This window comes from Anoplophora glabripennis, unplaced genomic scaffold (genome assembly GCF_000390285.2).
Source record: "Anoplophora glabripennis isolate ALB-LARVAE unplaced genomic scaffold, Agla_2.0 scaffold58, whole genome shotgun sequence".
In the NCBI taxonomy this organism is placed as follows: Eukaryota; Metazoa; Arthropoda; class Insecta; order Coleoptera; family Cerambycidae; genus Anoplophora; species Anoplophora glabripennis.
Genome location: NW_019416277.1, coordinates 654027 through 675043, shown reverse-complemented (window position 1 = coordinate 675043; position 21017 = coordinate 654027). Strand labels below are relative to the sequence as shown.

General features: G+C 31.6%; 1 protein-coding gene across 4 annotated transcripts in view; it reads left to right on the top strand.

Annotated features, from left to right (window-relative positions):
- LOC108917612 (GATA-binding factor 6-B) overlaps positions 1-3275 on the top strand; it is a 71434-nt gene extending 68159 nt beyond the window's left edge. For 3 of the 4 annotated variants that reach the window (XM_018724310.2, XM_018724312.2, XM_018724309.2), the window contains exon 7: positions 240-3275. In XM_018724310.2, the coding sequence (XP_018579826.1) occupies positions 240-372 (133 nt within the window). In that variant the 3' untranslated portion in view covers positions 373-3275. The remainder of the gene's footprint in view (positions 1-239) is intronic. The other variant, XM_018724311.2, reaches the window with a different exon arrangement.
- The last annotated feature ends 17742 nt before the right edge of the window (positions 3276-21017 follow it).

The following is a 21017-nucleotide window of genomic DNA, read 5'->3' as shown; positions in this document are numbered from 1 at the left end:
GACGATCTTTGTTTTTTAAATTAATAAATTTAGCTTTGTAAGGTAGGCACCTTACTCCAACTTTTAAATTTAGTGTCCAATTGGCGGTTCCAAAATTTCTCAAACACGACGCACACTACATATATTTTTTTTTAAATAAAAAAAGATGATACATAATGGGCGTCCACATCGAATATGATTCGGTGTAAAAAGATATTAATGCCGGCACATAAAATTTATTTTCGTTTTGTTTATTTCAGCATACCACCGCTGCAACCAGTAATTGCAGAAGTAGAACAAGCCAGTGTCATAACGTCCACTTCACAACAAACCCGATTCAGACAGGAGACTGAAGATGACGATGGTAGCAGCAATCCACCATCGGCATCTTAAATGTTCTTAATCTACATGCAGCAGAAAACTCGAAAACAATTATGATTTTATGAAAATTCTACATAGAATATATGCCGTCGTCCTTATCATACTACTAGTTATAGCTATGTTTATATGATTAGATTGATATTTATAAACACCTATTGAATAGGAAATCAGTCATTAGAATACCTGTATGCTTGTAAATTATTATATTCATTGACATAATATTATAGCAATAATATTATAGCAAATGAGTTCGGGGGGTGTAAATAGCTAAATACAACATAAAAATTATTTTTATAGAAATAGTTCACCAAAATTACCTTTTTTTATTTTACTTAATATACAGCTCGAAAAATATCATTTAGTGCATAAGTACTTTAAATGAAGAAGTAAACTAGAAATATACTGAATGACAAAAATATAAGTGGTAAAATACAATACTTATCTTTTTAGAAGATAATTAGGATTTCAATTTTGGAGATTGCGTTTTTCGTCATAAATCGTTTTCCAGGAAAAACATCATTAATCTTATTATACAGTTTAATTTGCTACTGCATTAGATAGGTATGTATTTTTATGTTTTCGTTTTACTTACTTTTCAGTACTAAAATGCTTTAGATTACTAAATAAATTTAATTTAGTAACCTATAAAAGCCTAAAAATTGCCTACAAAAAATTTATTTGAACCAAAGATTCTGCTGCGGGAAAATCCAGCGGCTTCATAAGGTTATTGGATTCTCTTGCATTCACTTGTATATTTCTCACTAGGATCTACCATTCGTTATTTCTTCTAATTGTCTCGTAACAATCAGAAGTAAATAATAAGGAATTAAATGAAAAATCAATTAGTTTAAAAATGATTTTCTTTTTGCATTGTTTTCATTTAGATCGGAATAACTAGCTCGATAACTAGTCATCAAAATACTTACATATACCTAATTAAATTATGCCTATGTGCTTATAAGCATATATTGTAAATAAAAAGGACTTATGGATTATAATTGGATTTGTAGGTGCACACTTTATATTCTTAATGCGTAACTGTGTAACTTGTTACTACTTAATTGTTTATGTATGTATGTACGTATGTTATATCAAATTCTAGAAAAGATTTTGACATATCCAACTCTACGCATTTCAATGGTGTTTATGCTCATAATGGTCCTGATGTATGTAACCTTTTCTCATCTTACTTTCAAAGTGTTTATGAATTATAGTACAAAAACCACTTCAAATATATAATTGCGCAAATAGGAATGGATGTAATAGTATTTATTTAGTACAAATAACAGAGTATTTGTTATTAGATAAAGTGGATGATATAAATCCAAATAAAGGAGCTAGAGTTGATGGCTTACCTGCTTTTGTAAAAAACTGTGCCCCGGCTTTGCATGTACCTCTGTCATTAATATTTAATAAATCTCTTAATCTAGGGAAATTTCCAACTTTATGGAAAGCTTATTTAATTCCTATATATAAAAATTCAGAAGATAAAAATTGCGTTAATAATTATAGAAGTATAAGTAATAGGATGTATTTAGTGAATTATTTGAATCGATTATATACGATAGTCTTTTTAATACGCTATTATGGTTGAACAACATGGCTTCTTTTCTAAAAAATCAATCTAATTATGTTACAATGAATACATTCGTAGTGTTGTGGACCTTGTGAGCCTTTGATAAAATTGATCACAATATTTTGATAGCTAAATTGGCGGATATCGGTATACATGGTGATCTGTTGCTTTGGTTTGCCTCATTTATATATAGATCTCAAATAGTTCTAGTCAATAATTTCAAATCTGACCCAATATTTATAACTCCTGGTATGCCACAAGGTTCACATTTAGGTCCGTTAGTATTTCTTATATATATTAATACTATTGGTAATTTTATTCATTATTGTAGGTTCCTTTTATATTCAACTAATTCAAACTGACATGAATAGTATTGTCCGGTACTGCACAAACAATAAATTAACTTTAAACATAGCAAAGTTTTATTGTATTAGTTTCACGAAAAACTATGTTTTTGATGCTAATTATTTTATAAAAATAGTGCATAGGTTAATGTTTAGGAGTGTTATTTGATAGTAAGATGAGTTTTGGTCCACATATAGATCATATTTGCAACAAGTGCAATAAAATGTTAGGTTTTATAATAAGAACATGTAATGATTTTGGGCACGTAAAGTCAATAAAATCCTTGTATTATGCTCATATTTACAGTAGGTTAAATTTTGAGAGTATTTTCTGGAACCCCACTTATAACATATACAAACTTAGATTAGAAATATTGCAAAACATATTCGCCCGTTACTTAAATTTTAGAATAAATGGCATCTATGTTCCTAATATCACAGTGACAAAACAAACATTTAAATTAACTACGCTAGCGAGCCGAAGATTTCAGTCAGACCTCTTATTTTTATTCAAATTGCTCAACAACTTGATCGATTCTCCTGAACTTCTATCTTTGTTAAACTTTCACGTTCCATCTATAAATACTAGAAATAATTATTTATTCGATATAAATTTTTGAAAAACTAATTTAGGTATAAATAATTTAGGTAGAATAACGTCGTCCTTTAACAGTTATTTATCAAATGGATGTGTACTGTCATTATCATTTTATACTTTTGAAAATTATGTTAAACGTTTAGAAATGTAATTGTGCGCCTTGTCTTTCTTTTTTATTTTATTTTTTTTTTAATTCATTTAAATTGAACTGTTTTGTGTGTGTGTAGTGTGTGTGTGTATATGTCTATTTTGTAGTAGGTACTGTGTTCACTCTGTTTTGATCAACTAAATTGTTATGTTTTTTATGTATTTTAGAATAAGATATTTTCCATCTTTTATTAACAAATTGGTAGAAACTGTTGTGGGTTTAAAACCTGTAGCTTTCCCTAAACTGTAAATAAATAAATAAATAAATAAAAAATGTATGTTTCTTAAAGTTATACATAGATTTTGCAGCAATATATAATTATACCGGGTGTCCAAAAAGTCTGGAAATTTCTGAATAATTTCCGAGGTAAATTATTTTGGNTGGCATTAATGTTCCTAATATCACAGTGACAAAACAAACATTTAAATTAACTACGCTAGCGAGCCGAAGATTTCAGTCAGACCTCTTATTTTTATTCAAATTGCTCAACAACTTGATCGATTCTCCTGAACTTCTATCTTTGTTAAACTTTCACGTTCCATCTATAAATACTAGAAATAATTATTTATTCGATATAAATTTTTGAAAAACTAATTTAGGTATAAATAATTTAGGTAGAATAACGTCGTCCTTTAACAGTTATTTATCAAATGGATGTGTACTGTCATTATCATTTTATACTTTTGAAAATTATGTTAAACGTTTAGAAATGTAATTGTGCGCCTTGTCTTTCTTTTTTATTTTATTTTTTTTTTAATTCATTTAAATTGAACTGTTTTGTGTGTGTGTAGTGTGTGTGTGTATATGTCTATTTTGTAGTAGGTACTGTGTTCACTCTGTTTTGATCAACTAAATTGTTATGTTTTTTATGTATTTTAGAATAAGATATTTTCCATCTTTTATTAACAAATTGGTAGAAACTGTTGTGGGTTTAAAACCTGTAGCTTTCCCTAAACTGTAAATAAATAACTAAATAAATAAATAAATAAATAAATAAATAAATAAATAAATAAACAAATAAATAAATGTGTGATAGAATGTGTGTAGCACATGTAGGAAATTATATACAGGGTATTTAATGGTGATTTTCGTTGTCCTTATAAAAAAAGTTTCAAAGTATGTGTTTTGCTATTTAGTTTATATTAACTTGTATTTTTACTATATAACTTAAAGTCAAAGCACCTTAAATTTTGTGCTAGTACTATCATTTTCATGTTTACTAAACTTGGGGCTGCCTTGGTATATTAATATGCTACAATTTTTCAAGTTGATCTCCCTGATCCTTTTTTTTACTGTTATTAATTCTTTCTATTTATTTGTGTGTTGGTGCTATGTAACAAAAATCAGTTACGTAAAAAGGTGTAGTGTATTTGGAAACTACCAAGAAAATGTTGTTTTTTTTTTTTGGAAACATTGTACGGGTTTAAAAAAAGGAAATTGGGAAACACTTGCCATTTTTTAAAAATTTTTATGTGCATTAAGTCTGTGTAATCCTGATTGTAATTTGAATCATATTTATCCAGTGTTGGTCTTGACACTGAAAAAATAGATTTGAATTAGATTTTATGTATGTTAAAAAATAGAATAAGCGATTATTGAATGGGGCTGTGATAGGTATATGTATTTTTTAAATTAAATTGTCTATGTTTAAAAAAATGTAATTTAACACATGTAGTATAGTTTTTATTTAATTAATAATATTATAAGAAGCTTGTAGGTTACGGTAGAAAACATATTTTGAATATATAAGTATTTTGAAAAAGAATAGCTTAGGTACCTAAGGTAATACATTTTTGCACAGTCTTGGTATAACCACGAGTTTTTGTAATTATCTATTTGTATGCTAGTTATCCTAAGACTTAATTTATTTGTGCTTTACTTGCTTTTTGTTATTTTAATAAATTTATATAAAAACATATTTGATGTGGTATTCGTTTCCCAAAGTTATTATGAAACGGCGATCTTTTGAAAGCAACGATTTTAAATGGAAATGAAAAATTATTGACAGTAGGTATCTGTCTGCAAATGTTTATTATTAATAAATTATCCTCTTAATTTTTCTACAACTTAGTGTGTAAGAGACATAAGGAAACAAAAGGAATAAAGTTGTGAAAAACGCAGACACATCAAAATTTTTTTGTTTTTTTTAACATTTGTTTATTTTTTAAATTATATATTTTTTACGGCTAGCTTTTACCATTACTTTACTTTAAAAGGTATTAAGCCTATCCAGATAAGTATAAAAACTTCTTTTTATACGAATACCTATAAATTTGTATCAAAGGGTGTACTTATATTCATCTGCTGAGAATTTTAAAAGCATTTTGGACTTTTTAGCAATCAATGGTTTTTTAAAGTAGTAACATTTTTTTCATCAAAATTTGAAGTTTATCTGTTAGAGTACATACGAGAACTATATTACTCAGTTTCAGAAGAACGCATTTTAATTGGAGTTATAACAAAAATTAAAATATTAGCTGATTTCGGATTTTTATCTCCGAATGAAGAGAAATCTGATGATTCTAATGAAGAAATATGGTTCCAACAGGATGGCTTACTTGCTAAGCTTAAATTAAATATTTTAGAAATGTACGAAACATGTTCAGTTCAAATTAAGATAACTGATGAGGAAGCTTATTCATTAATTAATACAAAAAATAATTTATTTTCAAACTTTTACACATAAGTACAGAGCCTTCATAAATGATTACAAGCCACGTGACCAGTGGAACAGTAATTATCTTTCCTTCACGTTCAAAGTTACATTAAAACGCAACATTCTGTTTAATCGCTGGTGATTGGTGTAATTTCTCGTGAGATTTCATTCATCCAATCAGCGATCGCATTATCTTTCCCATAGACATAACGGTTTGTCACTGTTCACTGTAAACAAATCACTAATATTGGTGTCGCAAAAATTTAATGATTTTTAGTTGACAGTACCAACCGTGAAATGTTGGTTGACTGAGCATTGCGGTCACGTGGCTTGTAATCATTTATGAAGGCTCTGTATAAATTGGTAAATATGTAAATAATTTTTTTAAGTACCTACAAGGTATTTAATATTGTATTTCTAGAAAATATTGATAAATTTTGTTGTAATTAGTATTCCCATATTAAATTGCTATAAATAACCACAAAGCTGGTGATAAATACAAAGATTTCATAGAATAATTGTTTCTGCATCAATCGGTCGATAGCCGCACGGTTTAAGGCGTCAGTCCTTTAATCGTGTGCAAATTTCTGCCCGGGTTCGATTCCCGCGGCCGGTAGACCGTAGATTAGCTATGCTTGTACGGAGGATTGGCACTCTCTGTGCAGGTATGGTAGGGTGGAAGAATGTTGGCTTGGGTCAATGTGAGAGATTGACACCGGTTGGCATTTGACCACCCCCCTAATTAATGAGGTTTTCCAGGTTTCCCTCATTCCTGCACTGAATGGTGGTTAGGGCTTACCAACATTAGTCGTTCCTGGGCGCAAATGCGGCCTGCGTAATAATAATATGCCGCCTCCTCTCCCGCACAAGTCTCCGACTTCTGGGCTAACTCTCGTAATTAGAATGAGGAGTAGAAATATTATTATATTATTATTATTATTATTATAAATATATAAGTTTTCAAAATAAAAGCCCTGTTATTGAGTCCAACATTTAAAAATGTTATACTTCTGAGGCGAAAGAGACCGAATTTTGAAGTTTATCCAATAATTTTTTCTTTCTTTGAAAATCATGGTAAAAATCACAGAAGGGTATACCGGACTTTCGCTTAATACTACGAAGTGAATACATTACAATGAAATAGTATATTTCAGTGAAGTAAATTTAATTTAAATTGAAATTTATGTTTGAGAAGTGATCCCAATTGTATTTGTAGTCTAAATTCAATAAAACTTTAAATTATTTTGCAAAATATGCTTTTAGCTGTTTTCAGGGGACTCAAAATTCAGTACAAAGAATTTAGGGGCGTATTTTTGAGGTCAAAATAAGACTTTTTTTTCCTTATAAACGTGGGTCCACAAATGCTTAGTTTTCGATATACAGGACGTTAAAGTATTTTATTATTTTTTTTGCTTTTTTAGGAATAATTTCCAAACCAATTTGAATGTTGGCATAAAACTTCGGTATGGGGATTTTTTAGGATGCTAAATTTAAATATGTCATTGGTTTTAGCGTAGCTTGTAGAGGGCGCCACCTATAAGGGTACGCTTGAATTAAATTGGCCCTAACTTTTTTGCTACCCTGTACTTTGACGTTTCGTATTAGTACGTTTATTCCCCTATCAAAAAAGGTATACTTGGTCGAAATCACTCAGGCCAACCGTTTCCGAGATATTTACTGATAAAGAATTAAATGCACACCATACTTTCAAATTTTATTAACTATTTACAGTGAAAAATTTTAAAATTTATTCACCATCTAATCAGTAACGAATTTTAGCTCTTTACATTTTTTTTTATACAACTAATCGTTTTTGAGAAAATCACTGCTAACTAAACGGTAGTATTGTCACTAGTCCAGTATTTTCTGTGTTCTATCTTACTGTTATTCTAAAACGTTTCTTACTCTTGTTAGTTTTCAAAAAACTTTGTCGTTTCCAACAAGAATACGAATAACTAATAATACGTATTGTAGCTGTTATTTAAAATCATCGAAAATTCAAAAATTGGCTATGCATTTAATCGTCAAACTTGACGATCAGGAAAAAGTTAATAAGAATAATTTAATAGAAAAGCAAACAACTTAAACAACAGAAATAACATACAACTTGCTGTGATAAGTTATAGAAATTGTTCAAATTGATCACTGGTTTCTCTCAGGCATAAATTTGTTGTTCGTCGAAAATTGAAAACTATCCAATTACTGCTTATTGTTTCTAATGAATGTGCGATTCCGTAATGCGATTTCACAATTCTGCTTGAGACGCAACTGGCGAGGAACGTTCTCCAAACAAAGAAGTCACATTTGTTGAAGTCTGGTGATCGTGGATGCCAAACTTGTGGGCAATTATTTTCTGTTGTAATCCATTTATTTGGATCCTAGTGATTTGGTTTAAAAGATTTCTAACAATATTACTAAAATGAGGAGGTGTTCCATCATGCATAAACCAATGTTCCAGTCTAAGTTGTTGTGGCACCTCGTCAAGTAGATACGGGAGAGTGTTTTGGAGAAGTTCTAAATCAGTTTCGCCATTTAGTCGATTCGCTATTTAAATGGATCCATTAAATACCGATCAATAACACTGATCCAAACATTTTTTTTAAACTCGCATTGGAAATGTTGAGGAGTTACTGAATGAGTGTTTACATCGGAGTACTCATGATAGTTACCTAAATTTGTCATACCTCTGCGGGTGAAAGTCAGTAAAGAGAATTTTCTTTTGAAAATTAATGCCTTGATGTAAAATAAACTGACAGAAATTCACTCGTTTAACCAAATCATTCGGTAATAATTCTTGCACATTTTAGATATGATATGGGTGTAGTAGATTACGTCTAATCACTCGGTGCATAGAAGTTTGGGATACACCAATTTGTCGAGATGGAATTCTAGTACTAATATGTGTGGATCGTCTTCAACTGTATTCAAAATAAGTTCTTCGTCTTGTGTCCTGAGTTCAACAGTACGTTCTTGAGTGTTATTGAAAAATTTGCCTGTCTCTTGAGCCCGTTTTTCAACATTGGAATATGTTTCTCTATGGAGGATGACACGATTTGGAAATCTTCTCCGATCTTCTTCAACACTTGAAGAATTCTTCTCCAGTTTCCTTCACACAAACCTATAGATATTCTTAAAGCTATTATAAACTTATCTGTGCTACTTGGACTAACACTAAGAGCATGTCAACTTGTTCGTTAAATGAAAACTTTCCAGTCATTTTCAAAACACTCAGAAAACGATTGCGTTTGCGTTGTACAGTGTACCAAATTTGGTTTTTCTAAGTTCAAGTACAACTGAGATATTGATTTTTTTCGAAATTTGAAACCCCACATTCAAGGCCTATAACTTCTCAGGGGTCCAGCTTAGTATAAAGGTAAGTTGCGTTAAATCACAATGGTTTTGGGTTCCCCTATATGCCCATGCTCTGTGACGGTTCTTATGCGAAACATCCTATATTCAACAACAAATAGGAGAAAATCGAAGCTCATAGGCTTGGAAGGTTGTAAAGTTTGTAAGCACATCGGACAGAAAAGGATCTGATCTAGGGAAAATAACAGAGATAGAGTGGGTTCACCATTTTAAACATCTATTGGAAGAGAAACGACAAGACTTCTTACGAGAACATCACGAAATACCTAATGTACCAAGTTCACGAAGCAATAGTATACACGAAATTGAGACAGTTCCCAGCACCGGGAGGCATATACCTACTAACGAAATAGAGATACGCATATAGCTCTCACCTGGAAAAAGCATATGACAGCGTCCCAATATCAAAGTTGCGGAGAATGATGGAAAAACTGTATATTACACCGATTTTAATTCGGGCCTTCCAACTGTATTATAAAAATAGCTCCACCTCAATTAGAACTGGTACATTGGTAACTGAGTTTTTTAACACAACAGCTAAGACAGGGATATTGTTTATCTCTTACCTTATTTAAAATCTATTTTGACCAAGCTGCTGATGTCCAACTACTGATTGCGGAGGATGGAGAAGACCTGAGCTATATCTATACTTGTACGGAGGATTGGCGCCCTCTGTGCAGGTATGGTAGGGTGGAAGAATGTTGGCTTGGGTCAATGTGAGAGATTGACACCGGTTGGCATTTGACCACCCCCCCTAATTAATGAGGTTTTCCAGATTTCCCTCATTTCTGCACTGAATGGTGGTTAGGGCCTACCAACATAAGTCGTTCCTGGGCGCAAATGCGGCCTGCGTAATAATAATATGCCGCCTCCTCTCCCGCACAAGTCTCCGACTTCTGGGTTAATTCTCGTAATTAGAATGCCTCGTTGTTAGAATGAGGAGTAGATATTATTACATATGGTTAGAAAGATACAAGGATAGAATGAAAAGGCTGGACTGACAATGAACTTAAATAAATGCGAATACTTGATTATAGAAAGCAACGAATCTAACAACATACCATCGGATAAAATAATGATAAAAGGCGTCGAAAAATGTAATCACTTGCTCTTCAACAAATAAGGGACGAGTAAGGGCGAAATCCAAGAAAGAATAAATAAAGGCAGAATACCCATTAGAACGCTCAATTAAGTTTTTTTGGAAAAAGTACTTAACTAAAATGCGTATTTACAAAACTATTGTCCACAAAATATCGAAGCAGTTTGTGAGTGTCGCTGAGAGACCAGGAACAACAACAATTCGGCATCGTGGTTAAGAATTGAATATTTTGAGAAGCTCATGACATTCTCATGAAACATTTGCATCTTCATGTGTTCAAAGTTCAATTGACTCAAGAATAGAAGCCTACTGACCACGCAGAGCGTAGAGAGTTCATTGAATGGATTATGGAACAACAACAAGTGGAACATCCACGAGTGACCGTTAAGAAACAAATGCATCCAGAACGTGTCACTGTTTGATGTTGATTTTGGGCTGGAGCATCATCGGATCATACTTCTTCGAAAATGCGTCTGGTCATTCATAACAGTTAATGGTGCTGACTATCACGATATGATAATCCAGTTTTTTGTGCCTAAATTGCAAGATATGGATGTAGATGACATGTGGTTTCAACAGCCTTAGAAACAATTGAATTACTACTTACATCCAAATGTAATTATAAGAATGAATTTACACTGACCTGTTTTATCTTAACCGATCATACTAATTAAGTCAATAAGGAAGTAAATGAAGAACATTTTTGTTAGTAGCTTAATTACGTTAAAATGAAAACCTACTTTATACAGGAAATTGACTCTAATTTGGCTCAAAGGTTTGCTAATCGAATAATTATTAAATTAAAACATTGCAGGATAAAGACTTCGCTAAAAACGCGTGTATAATTAAGTACTAAGTACATATCTTGTCAATTAAATAAGTAGGTAATTTTGTTTCTTTACAAAAATTGCATAATATATATTTTTAAGTGTTAGGTACTGTCTTTATTAATTTAAACTTGTCAAGCTTTTTTTGTACTAGTACATTAAGAATGCTGTTATTCTATACATAGTATATAAGTAAATTTTCACTTAAAATCAATACATTTTTTTGTAGAAACGAGTTCACACCCAATTGTGTTGAAATAATAGCACTATATGTTGAGTCATGTTCACTCATTATTTGTTAGCTAAATAGATTAATAACTTTTGAGATAGCTTTGCTAAACTATGTGTGTCACATTGGTATTCTACACCTAATAGTGCTAAAATCAATTTTCAAGAAAACGTATTTGTTGTTTGACAGTCCAAACTGCGCGTCGGTATGTGTTTGTACACAACTTTGTGTTCGCTCTAATCAGAAATGCCTAATATTAACAACTTATGGAGAAATTTTTACACAATTTGTTCTCATTCTCACATATTTTAGTTCTTCTAACTATTCTAAATTCTTCTAATTGTGTCTATAATTAAATTGTGTAAGTAATTTTGATTCACTAAAAATTCAACACCATAATAATTTCACTCATAAATTCAATGTTATTGAATTTACACACACATACAAGTTATTTCTTTACACTGTGAATTTCTTTTTATGTATAATCCATAAAGGACCCCGCACAAAATGAATGGAAATTGGGTCCCGCTAGATTTGGCTGAAATTGTGATATGTTATAGTTCTCGACATTCTGATGAAAAGTTGTCACAGGCCCAAAGTGATCCAATTGATAGTCTCAGAGATATAGAGGTGTGTGATTTTGGCTGTAGTACCTACTGAGTAAGTTAAGTTGATGGATTCAAAAACTGAGGTATGTAATGAATTTTGACCAGTGTGAAAAAGTGTGATATTATATTATAACTTTACTTGTATAATTTTTTTTTACTTGGTAATTTTACATTAACTAGGGTGGCTTCAAAATAGCAGTGGTATTCAACCAGGGATATCTTCATGTACCCAATGAAGATGTCTTAACGGGTACGTAAAGGGATCTATTAGGGTAGGCAGGTACATAGAGATGAAAAAAATTATGGTAATTAATACATAAACCATTCCCTTAGTTTCCAGTAGGTATTTGGCAACTTTATATATTTTTATTACTCATTAATTTAACAAATAAAATCCGCAGCTAGCTTCGTGGCTATCTGGCATCCAGCAATAAAATTTACCGTGGTAACTCTTCTACTCGGTAATAGGCGGCAGTTCTAGCGGTGACAGTGTTGCCAAGTGATAACTGGGCATACAATAGTATATTATTCAACGAGCGTATAATGATGGGTATTATTCACGAGGTGAAGTTTACGGCCACGAGCCGCAGGCGAGTGGCCTAAATCACCGAGTGGATAATAGCCATTATACGGGAGTAGAATACTATACTTTATCCACGACTACTAAATATTTTTGTTGAAGTTTTTTTTGAAATGTTTCGAAAAACATGGTATGTTAAGAAACAGATATACGACTCGCACAAATGAAGTCGCTGATGGCTCAGTGTAGATGCTCTTTCCCTTCCAACCGCGGGTCCCGGGTTCGAATCCGGTCTAGGAAAATTCACTTTTTTAATTTTTTTTTTATATGTACAGCACTGAATTGAAAATATTTAGTGGTTTACACGATAAAATTTTAAAAACGGATTGTTTGTAGCAGAACAATATAATATTATAGCTAAATTAAGGAAGCATCTGACAGTAGTGATTAATGACTCATTAATCACTGCCGTGATTAATGGGTATTATTAAGGTCGAGCAAACAGACGTATAATGGGTACATTATACAATAGTCGTGGATAAATAAATTTAATGCATTTAATTATGTATTTGAAGAGTAATGTGAAATTTAACTTTTGTGTGGGAATGAAATTTGTGATAAATGCTAAATAAAATAAATTAAGTTGGAATTGAAACTATGAATTTACCTAATTTATTTTATATGAATTAGCCTTGGAATGGTAGAATTCATAAACTTGAAATAAATGTTTTTAGATTTATGTGTCGATTTCCAATTTGGTTCGATATTAACACCTATGTTAAAATAATTGTATTAGTTGTGTAAAAATGTAGCGAATCACATATTTTTTATTGAATATTCTCAGGTAAAAGATTGCTGTTTCTTGACGCAAGTATTGCATATCATGGATGTCATTGACAGTGCTCATATTTGTGATACAGGGTGTTCAAAAAATTAAACAATGTAAAATTTCCTTAAGAAAATTTCGTTCAATTTTCTTAAAAATTTTATTTAATAAAATTTTTGGAACTTTATGGGGTGGTATGAATCAATCCTTTACAGAGACAACAAACAAAAAAGTTAGTCAAAAATTGGTACTGCTGTTGCAATTTTTGACTAACTTTTTTGTTTTTCGACATACGGACTTCGGATCTTTTGCAGTCAACTCAGAACGGACAATCAGAACCTGAGGTGTGGGGGATATTTTTCAATTATTTTTCGGTTCAATGTACCGTCTCCGAGTTATTACCACTTCTTTATTCTACGATGTCACACACTCACTTGGTTCCGAATTTTTTTTTCGACATGTGGACTTCGGACCTATGCAAAAACTTTTTTTTTCTCTCTCATATGTTGTGACACCCCGCCTCATCCACCGAGCGCTCTACTCAGAACCAGGGTAGATTTTTTTATATTTCCAGCCATTTCCGAGTTACGAGCAAAAACTGTATTTTTGTCATACTTACGTTGTAACGTGATAACTCGATGACGAAGGCTAAAAAGGCGCTTGAAGGAAGAATCCCGTCAAAGAACACTGTAAAAAATATTACTTATTAGAAATCTTAGGTGGTCAGGTAACAGCCCCGATCTCAGTCTCTTAGACATATTTTTGTGGGAACACTTCAACAAAATATATTATTATTGAGAGAAAAAATACAGGACGAAATGTTTGATAATCTTGAATTTATTTTTAACGCAATAAATAGTAAATTAAAAGCATATTTTCAATAGCATCATCACCACAATTACGGGCATGTGGAGAATTTGGCAAAATTGGTAGGTATGTTAATGTTATTTCGTTTTTAAGTATTCTGCTATAACAGTTGGCTATAAAAATAGTTATTTGTTGTTTCGATAAGGATGTATTTTAATTTTTTTTGACATTTTTTACTTTAAACGTATATTTTATACCAGCAAATTTTGATAATGTCAAACGAAATAAAGAAGAAATCTTACAGTTGTATTTAAAAGTTTGTTTATATTTTTAATGGTTGTCATGAGTGAGTGCCAAAATACAAACACATACGTCCTATGTTAATTTAATGACTACAGAGATCCTGAAGCATTACAATAGTAGTTTATCCTTCCTGTTAATTCTAAAGGGTGTTCAAAATATTTCCTTTCGTCCTGTATTTCGTGGGGTTTCTTCGTTCTTTAAAGTTTTTGTAGTTGGTAATACCCTCAAGATTCAAACATTTAATTTAAGATAAGGTGATATTTATAACCAATAACTCCGTACATCATTTCACATATCTTAAACTGTACTCAATTTTGCTTTTCTATAAACTGTCTTCTTAATTTTATCACGTAACCGAAAAAAAATCCCTTCGTATGAATTGTATGTGCTTACAAAAGGAATAATTCCTAAAACCTTTTTATGTCGGACATCAAAACATCGAATCGGCTATTTAGTTGACCAGCAAATAGAAGTAAAAGAGCATAAAGGACTTTTTAAACAAGTTGTGAGTGCATTTTCGTGCTGCGTTTCAGTTCCTGGAAACGCTCGAACTCCGTGAACACTTACACGAGACATAATTTATAGACTGGATTGCAGAATGCTAACGAGTGAGATAAGCGTTGTTCATATTTTGCATATTTATTCCAAAATGCAGGGGATGGTGAAGCTGTGGAGTTTTATTATAATGAAGAATCATGTTCTTTGTTAGAACTTAATAGGTCCTGCTGTGTGAAAAAAATCGTCACAATAAAATCTGTTGGGAATAATTCGAAAACAAAGTTATGTTTAACATAATTGCACATACGCAATGATAATAAAATTTCCAAATTATTAAAGAGCTACTGTCACTTTGAATGATGAAAAATTGATATGAAACTTTTATTATTCAATATAACAATAAAATACCTGCTTTAAAAAATGAGCAATGCAACGGATAGTTAGTTAATCACTGTACAAAGAATAAAAATAAATTGATTAATAAAATTCCAATATGTTTCAAAACAGGTTATTTTTTAAATTTGGAACAAGTAGAAGAACAATATTTTTATACAATTTGTAGCTTTTTCACATTCAATTTAATAACGCACTACACCACTTTTTCGGATTAATACAACCATTGGCAGATTTTTTACTAGAACTTGGATAAAAAGTTGAATTAGAAAATTATACTATAAACAACAATTTTTAATTTTTATAAATGTCAATTATACAGCTATCTGTAAGCTGCAAGTAATGATATTATAGGAAACAACTACTCTGCGGACTAAAGCTCCGTCCATATTCATATATACAAGGTGTGTTCCAGAGTAAACAGGACTTTTTAAAAAATAAGAGCAACATAAAGTTTTTTTGGCAAAACCGATTTATTTTATTCAAAGTAGTCCACTTCCAACAAACTCCAATTTCCTTCTGCGCGATATTCTGTCTGATATACGACGAATAAGATGCACCAAACATTTCAAAACGTCAAGACATAATTATACATTAACGGTTTGGCCTGTTGGAACAACTCTTTGTGGACAATACCCTTGGAATCGTAAGGTCAAATCAACATTGTCTTCACTTTTGATTTCTCCAAACGAGATTTTTTGGATTTTGGCTCGTTTGGCGCCTTCTACTCGGCGCTTTGGTGCTTGGTTTCTGGATCATATTGAAAACACCACGTTTCATCACCAGTCACAATGTTTTAAAGGAAGTTTTTGTCCTTTTTGGCCTCCTTGATGACGTCCTTCGAATATTGAATTCTGAGCAATTTTTGGTCGTCAGTCAAATTGTATGAAACAAACCGTGCACACAATTTTCGACACTTAACCCAAATGTTCGGCCAGAATGCGATAAATTGATGTTTTTGCGTTGCTCAATTCCATTTCTATGAATTATAATGAATATTTTGGGTGATCTTTTATGAATTCACGCACAGTTTCGATGGAATTTGCGGTGCTCATGGATTTCTGTTGGCCAACATGTTGCTCATCATTTATGTCCCCAGTACCATTTCTAAACCACACATGAACTCTGCCACGGGATAAACAATCATGACCATAAACTTGGTTCATAAATTGAAACGTTTCGGCAAAAGTTTTACCAAGTTTAAAACAAAGCTTAATATTAACTCTTTGTTCGATCCTCATACTAATCCATTTATTTCCACAAGGTCCATTGGGGTGGGTACGGGGGGGCCCTTGGTACTTTGCGTGTGTAACTTTTTCATCTTTGACTTTTTAACAAATTGGACAGCAAATTCCGTTTTCCCGAACTGTTTTACGTTAAAAAGGTACTCTTGTTTCAAATCGTTATCTTTAACGGTTTCTGAGAAAATCGCTCTTGAATTAATCCCACTTTGGTCAATTTCATAGTAATTTAAACAAAAAAATTTTTTTGTTTAAATTTAATCTAATTTTAATAAAAAAATAATAATAAAAAATTAAATTAAATAAAAATTAATCCTTTAAATGGAAAAGAGAGGAAAGTAAAATTATTATTATTATTTTTTGTTTAAATTACTATGAAATTGACCAAAGTGGGATTAATTCAAGAGCGATTTTCTCAGAAACCGTTAAAGATAACGATTTGAAACAAGAGTACCTTTTTAACGTAAAACAGTTCGGGAAAACGGAATTTGCTGTCCAATTTGTTAAAAAGTCAAAGATGAAAAAGTTACACACGCAAAGTACCAAGGGCCCCCCCGTACCCACCCCAATGGACCTTGTGGAAATAAATGGATTAGTCCATCAAATTGCTCATCAAAATTTAGCTGTGTATACCAAATTTCATTCATTTATCACAACGCGATTGAGAGATATTGCAAAAAAATGATTTCCATTCCTCCCTCTTCAATGGGTCCCTGTGCCCTTAGGAAGCATTTCCGGACCCATGTTCATATGAACTTTTTTACTTAGTTTTGATCATAGAATCGGCCTGTTTAGGGTTGGCAGCTAATTATGAGACACCCTGTATACCTGTATATGACCTGTACTTTTAGTTTCTTTAAAGAGTTTTCCACACCTGCACATCTCATTGACAATGGTACATTTTCAACTACTATGTCTCTTGAGGTAGTTGTTGACTGAAATTTTATATTGAATAAGTGATACTGTCTTACTTTTTTATTTTGCAAATCAATTATTTTTTATGTTTACTGATTCATATAGAAAAACAATTATGTGCAATTTGTGAAAAAAGGGGTTTTAGCACTTTAAAATTCATACGATAATAAAGAACGTGCAAATCGACCGCCTACTCTGATATCATTTTTGTCAATAAGCGCATTAAATTATTTCCAATATTATATCCTTTTTCAAGCTTGGCAAAGGATAAATGTTGAATACACAGTGTATTCAACATATGTTGAATACGTCAAAATAAGAAATGCATTATGTATAGTTAGACGACTACGTAATTTGGATATAGAAAATAGAACACTATTTATAAAACAAAGATAATGTGTGGTCTGTGCTGCTACTGCTGCTATAGTTGTTGTTGCTGCAGATGCTGTTATCGCTGTTGTTGCTGCTGTTGCATTTGATGTTGTTTTTGCTTCTTCTATTGTCGTTGTTGTTGTCAGTGCTGCTGCTACTATTATTAGTGTTAATGCTACTACAATTGTTGTTCTTGATGTTGTTCTTTTAGATGTTGTTGTTACTGTTGTTGTTGTGTTGTTGTCGTTGTAGTTGCCGTTGTTGTTGTAGTTGTTGTTGTTCTTGTTGTTGTAGTCTCTGTTGTTATAGCTATAAGCTTAAATTTCCTTAATGCAATAAAACTGGACAACTACTTTTTGTCGAAAATTGTACAATGCTCTTGGAAAAAGTTTTCGTGAACTAATGTCAACTTAATTATCTGTAAAACTACCATAATATGATACCAACAGTTGGGAGAAACTTTCGGCTATACGACTTATTGGACTGGCAATGAAGGTTTTCCAACAATGCGGAGAAGACTTTACTTGGGATAATACAAAAAATGGCGCAGGCACAAAAATATTGAATAAGTTATCTTTCCGAATAAACAATAGTCGTACTGTATTCATCAGAACACGACAAGTAAAACAAAAAATTATTTTTTTATGGAATGCATTTTAAAAAAGTGCCAGTGGAATTAATTCATTTTACGTTCTAGTATAGAAAGAGCCTATATTTCTCTTTTTTCAATTTTGCCGAAAATTTAGAATCGCTTTGTAGCCTTGAGATGATAAAAGATATATATTCCACCAATTAACCTCAGAATCACAAAACAACTCTGAAAACCGCCGAAAACGAAATAGCACCAAATCCTTGTTACAAAATTTCCCTATTATGTCTTTGAAAGCCATATTGATTTGCCGCTCCTACGCATAAATGACCACATCCTCTCCCTACGTGCCTTAGAAAACTTAATCGAAATGAATAAGTCCGTTCTCCTTATTGGAACCTCCTTAATCGTAGATTGATGTTGTTCAACGTAGAAAGGTCCAACCTACACAACGATACCAATATCACTGCGATCGTACGCTCTTTGTGCGCGTCTTTTACATGTACTTCAGAANCAAATGAAATATACATTTTTATTGTAAAATTTTTTAACTGTGGTAATAGCACGGTGTAAATTTACCGAAATTGAGATTATAAAGTAAAAACACATAACTTTCTTAGTAAAATATAAATATTTTTATTATTACGAAGAATATTTAATTTTACTTTACTTATTATGTAATACTGTAGTGTATATTCACAAATGTATTGGATTTTTACCCCAATTTTTAAGAGTGTACTACATTACTGTGATAGTGTTTTTTGGCCTTGTCTATTAGCATCAGATAAATATACCCTGCAGAAAATACAGAACAGTTGCATCAGATATTGCTTTGGCTTTAGAAAATTTGATCACATAACTCATAAATTTTTGGAATCCAGATGGTTATATATATATTTAAAAGAAAGGTATGAGCTACATTTGTCTTGCATAGTTTATAAAACTGAAACATTTAGTTCTCCTGTTTATCTGTGCAACAAACTAGTAAAAGGCAGTGAAGTACACAACCGTTCCACCCGATACCGACACCTGTACTTGGTTCCAGAACACAAATCTGCTCAATTTCAAGGTTCTTTTTCGTATAACGCCGCGAAGATTTTTAACAAAATCCCTAACAATATAAAAGGAGCACCAAGTATTTTGTCGTTCCGTAGGCAGATGAAGCAGCTCCTCGTATCACGAAGAGATTTATAGGCGTGCACATATATAGTATAATCTGTTTTTAATTAATTACTTCTGTCCCTCTGTCCAGTTTTTTAAATTTTCTTTATTTTTTATGGTTTATCATACTATTTTTGTCTGCGTTTATCATCTTATTATAATCTATAGGCACACAAAGAGTCAATAAAAAAATTATAATATATATTTGATGAAATATTATTTTTATATTTCTAATGTTCTTTGTAAATTTTTTGTAATTATTTTTCTTTTCTTTATGTGGTTGCGTGGAAGAGCGAGGAATCGAACGCCGCCACTATTTAATTAATTTTTTTAATTGTACAAATAATAATGCGAATAAAGACATTTATTATTATTATTATTTTTATCGTATCATTCCTAAGCCCAGCGGCAGCGATTTGTTACACTTTGAAAGTTTATGACACTGCTTTATATTTTATGGATATTTTCCTAACATCTAGCGTTACACTCTTGACTCCGTAAACATTTCTATTATTAAAATACTGTACTAATATTTGGATGAACAGTACCCAGAAAAATAAATAATAAGGTCATTCGAATGTAAAGTGATTTCTAATTCCACTATAGGTAGTTATTTCATGTGCAACTAACCATTCCAAATGTATTCAGTCTATTTATTTAGTTATCTTCATTTTTTCTTTACAATTATTTTAACCTTCTCTATCTAATATTATCACATATTTTATTTTAGAATAAAAATTTTAAGTATATTTTTAAAATGAAAATTTCAAGAACAGGTGTGCATAGGAATAAGTACTTAGCTTTCAAGGACACAAACGTTTCATATAAGGTGTTCTTAAAAAAATTACAAATTATTTAATAAACTGACATTTTCAATTAATATTTTATATATGTTGTTTTCCTTTTACTTTGGAATGAAATATGGAATATTTTCTATTAATACCTCATACTAAAATATTTTTTAATTTATTGTTAAAATTGATGTTGTTGGTTATTTTTCAATAACCCACTAACACACATTTATTTGTAACATCTTTCTGTCAAAATCTTTAATAAACATGATCTATTAGCACGCGGACGACAGCAGTTTTTACCTGCTACTGATAGAGTCCCACATCCAATCACAATCTAATAGTTGACATATCTCAGCCTTAAGTCTTTTGATGTCCATGAATCAGTTTCATGTAAGTTCTGAAGAATACGTATGTTGACTTGAAGATTATACAGCTTGGCCAAATTCATCATTTTGTCCGCGAGATGCGCAGATCAAGAAGAGAAGAGACAAATGCAGCATACATTAATAGTAGAACAGAGAATGAGCTCCGGTGCTAGTTTGGTAACGTTGTGACAAAGGCAGCAGACATTAATAGTAGAACAGAGGATGAGCTCCGGTGCTAGTCTGGTAACGTTGTCAAAGTGTAGGTTTGTATTGTGCTGTTCGAATCAGGACAACTGTTGTTGACAGTTTACATAATTTAAAAGCAACAATAACTATATCGGCGTTAAGATAGAAACGAACAGCCGCTAAGTAAGGTTGTCATTAGTACCTATTGTCCGATTTTTGAATTCTGGTCAACT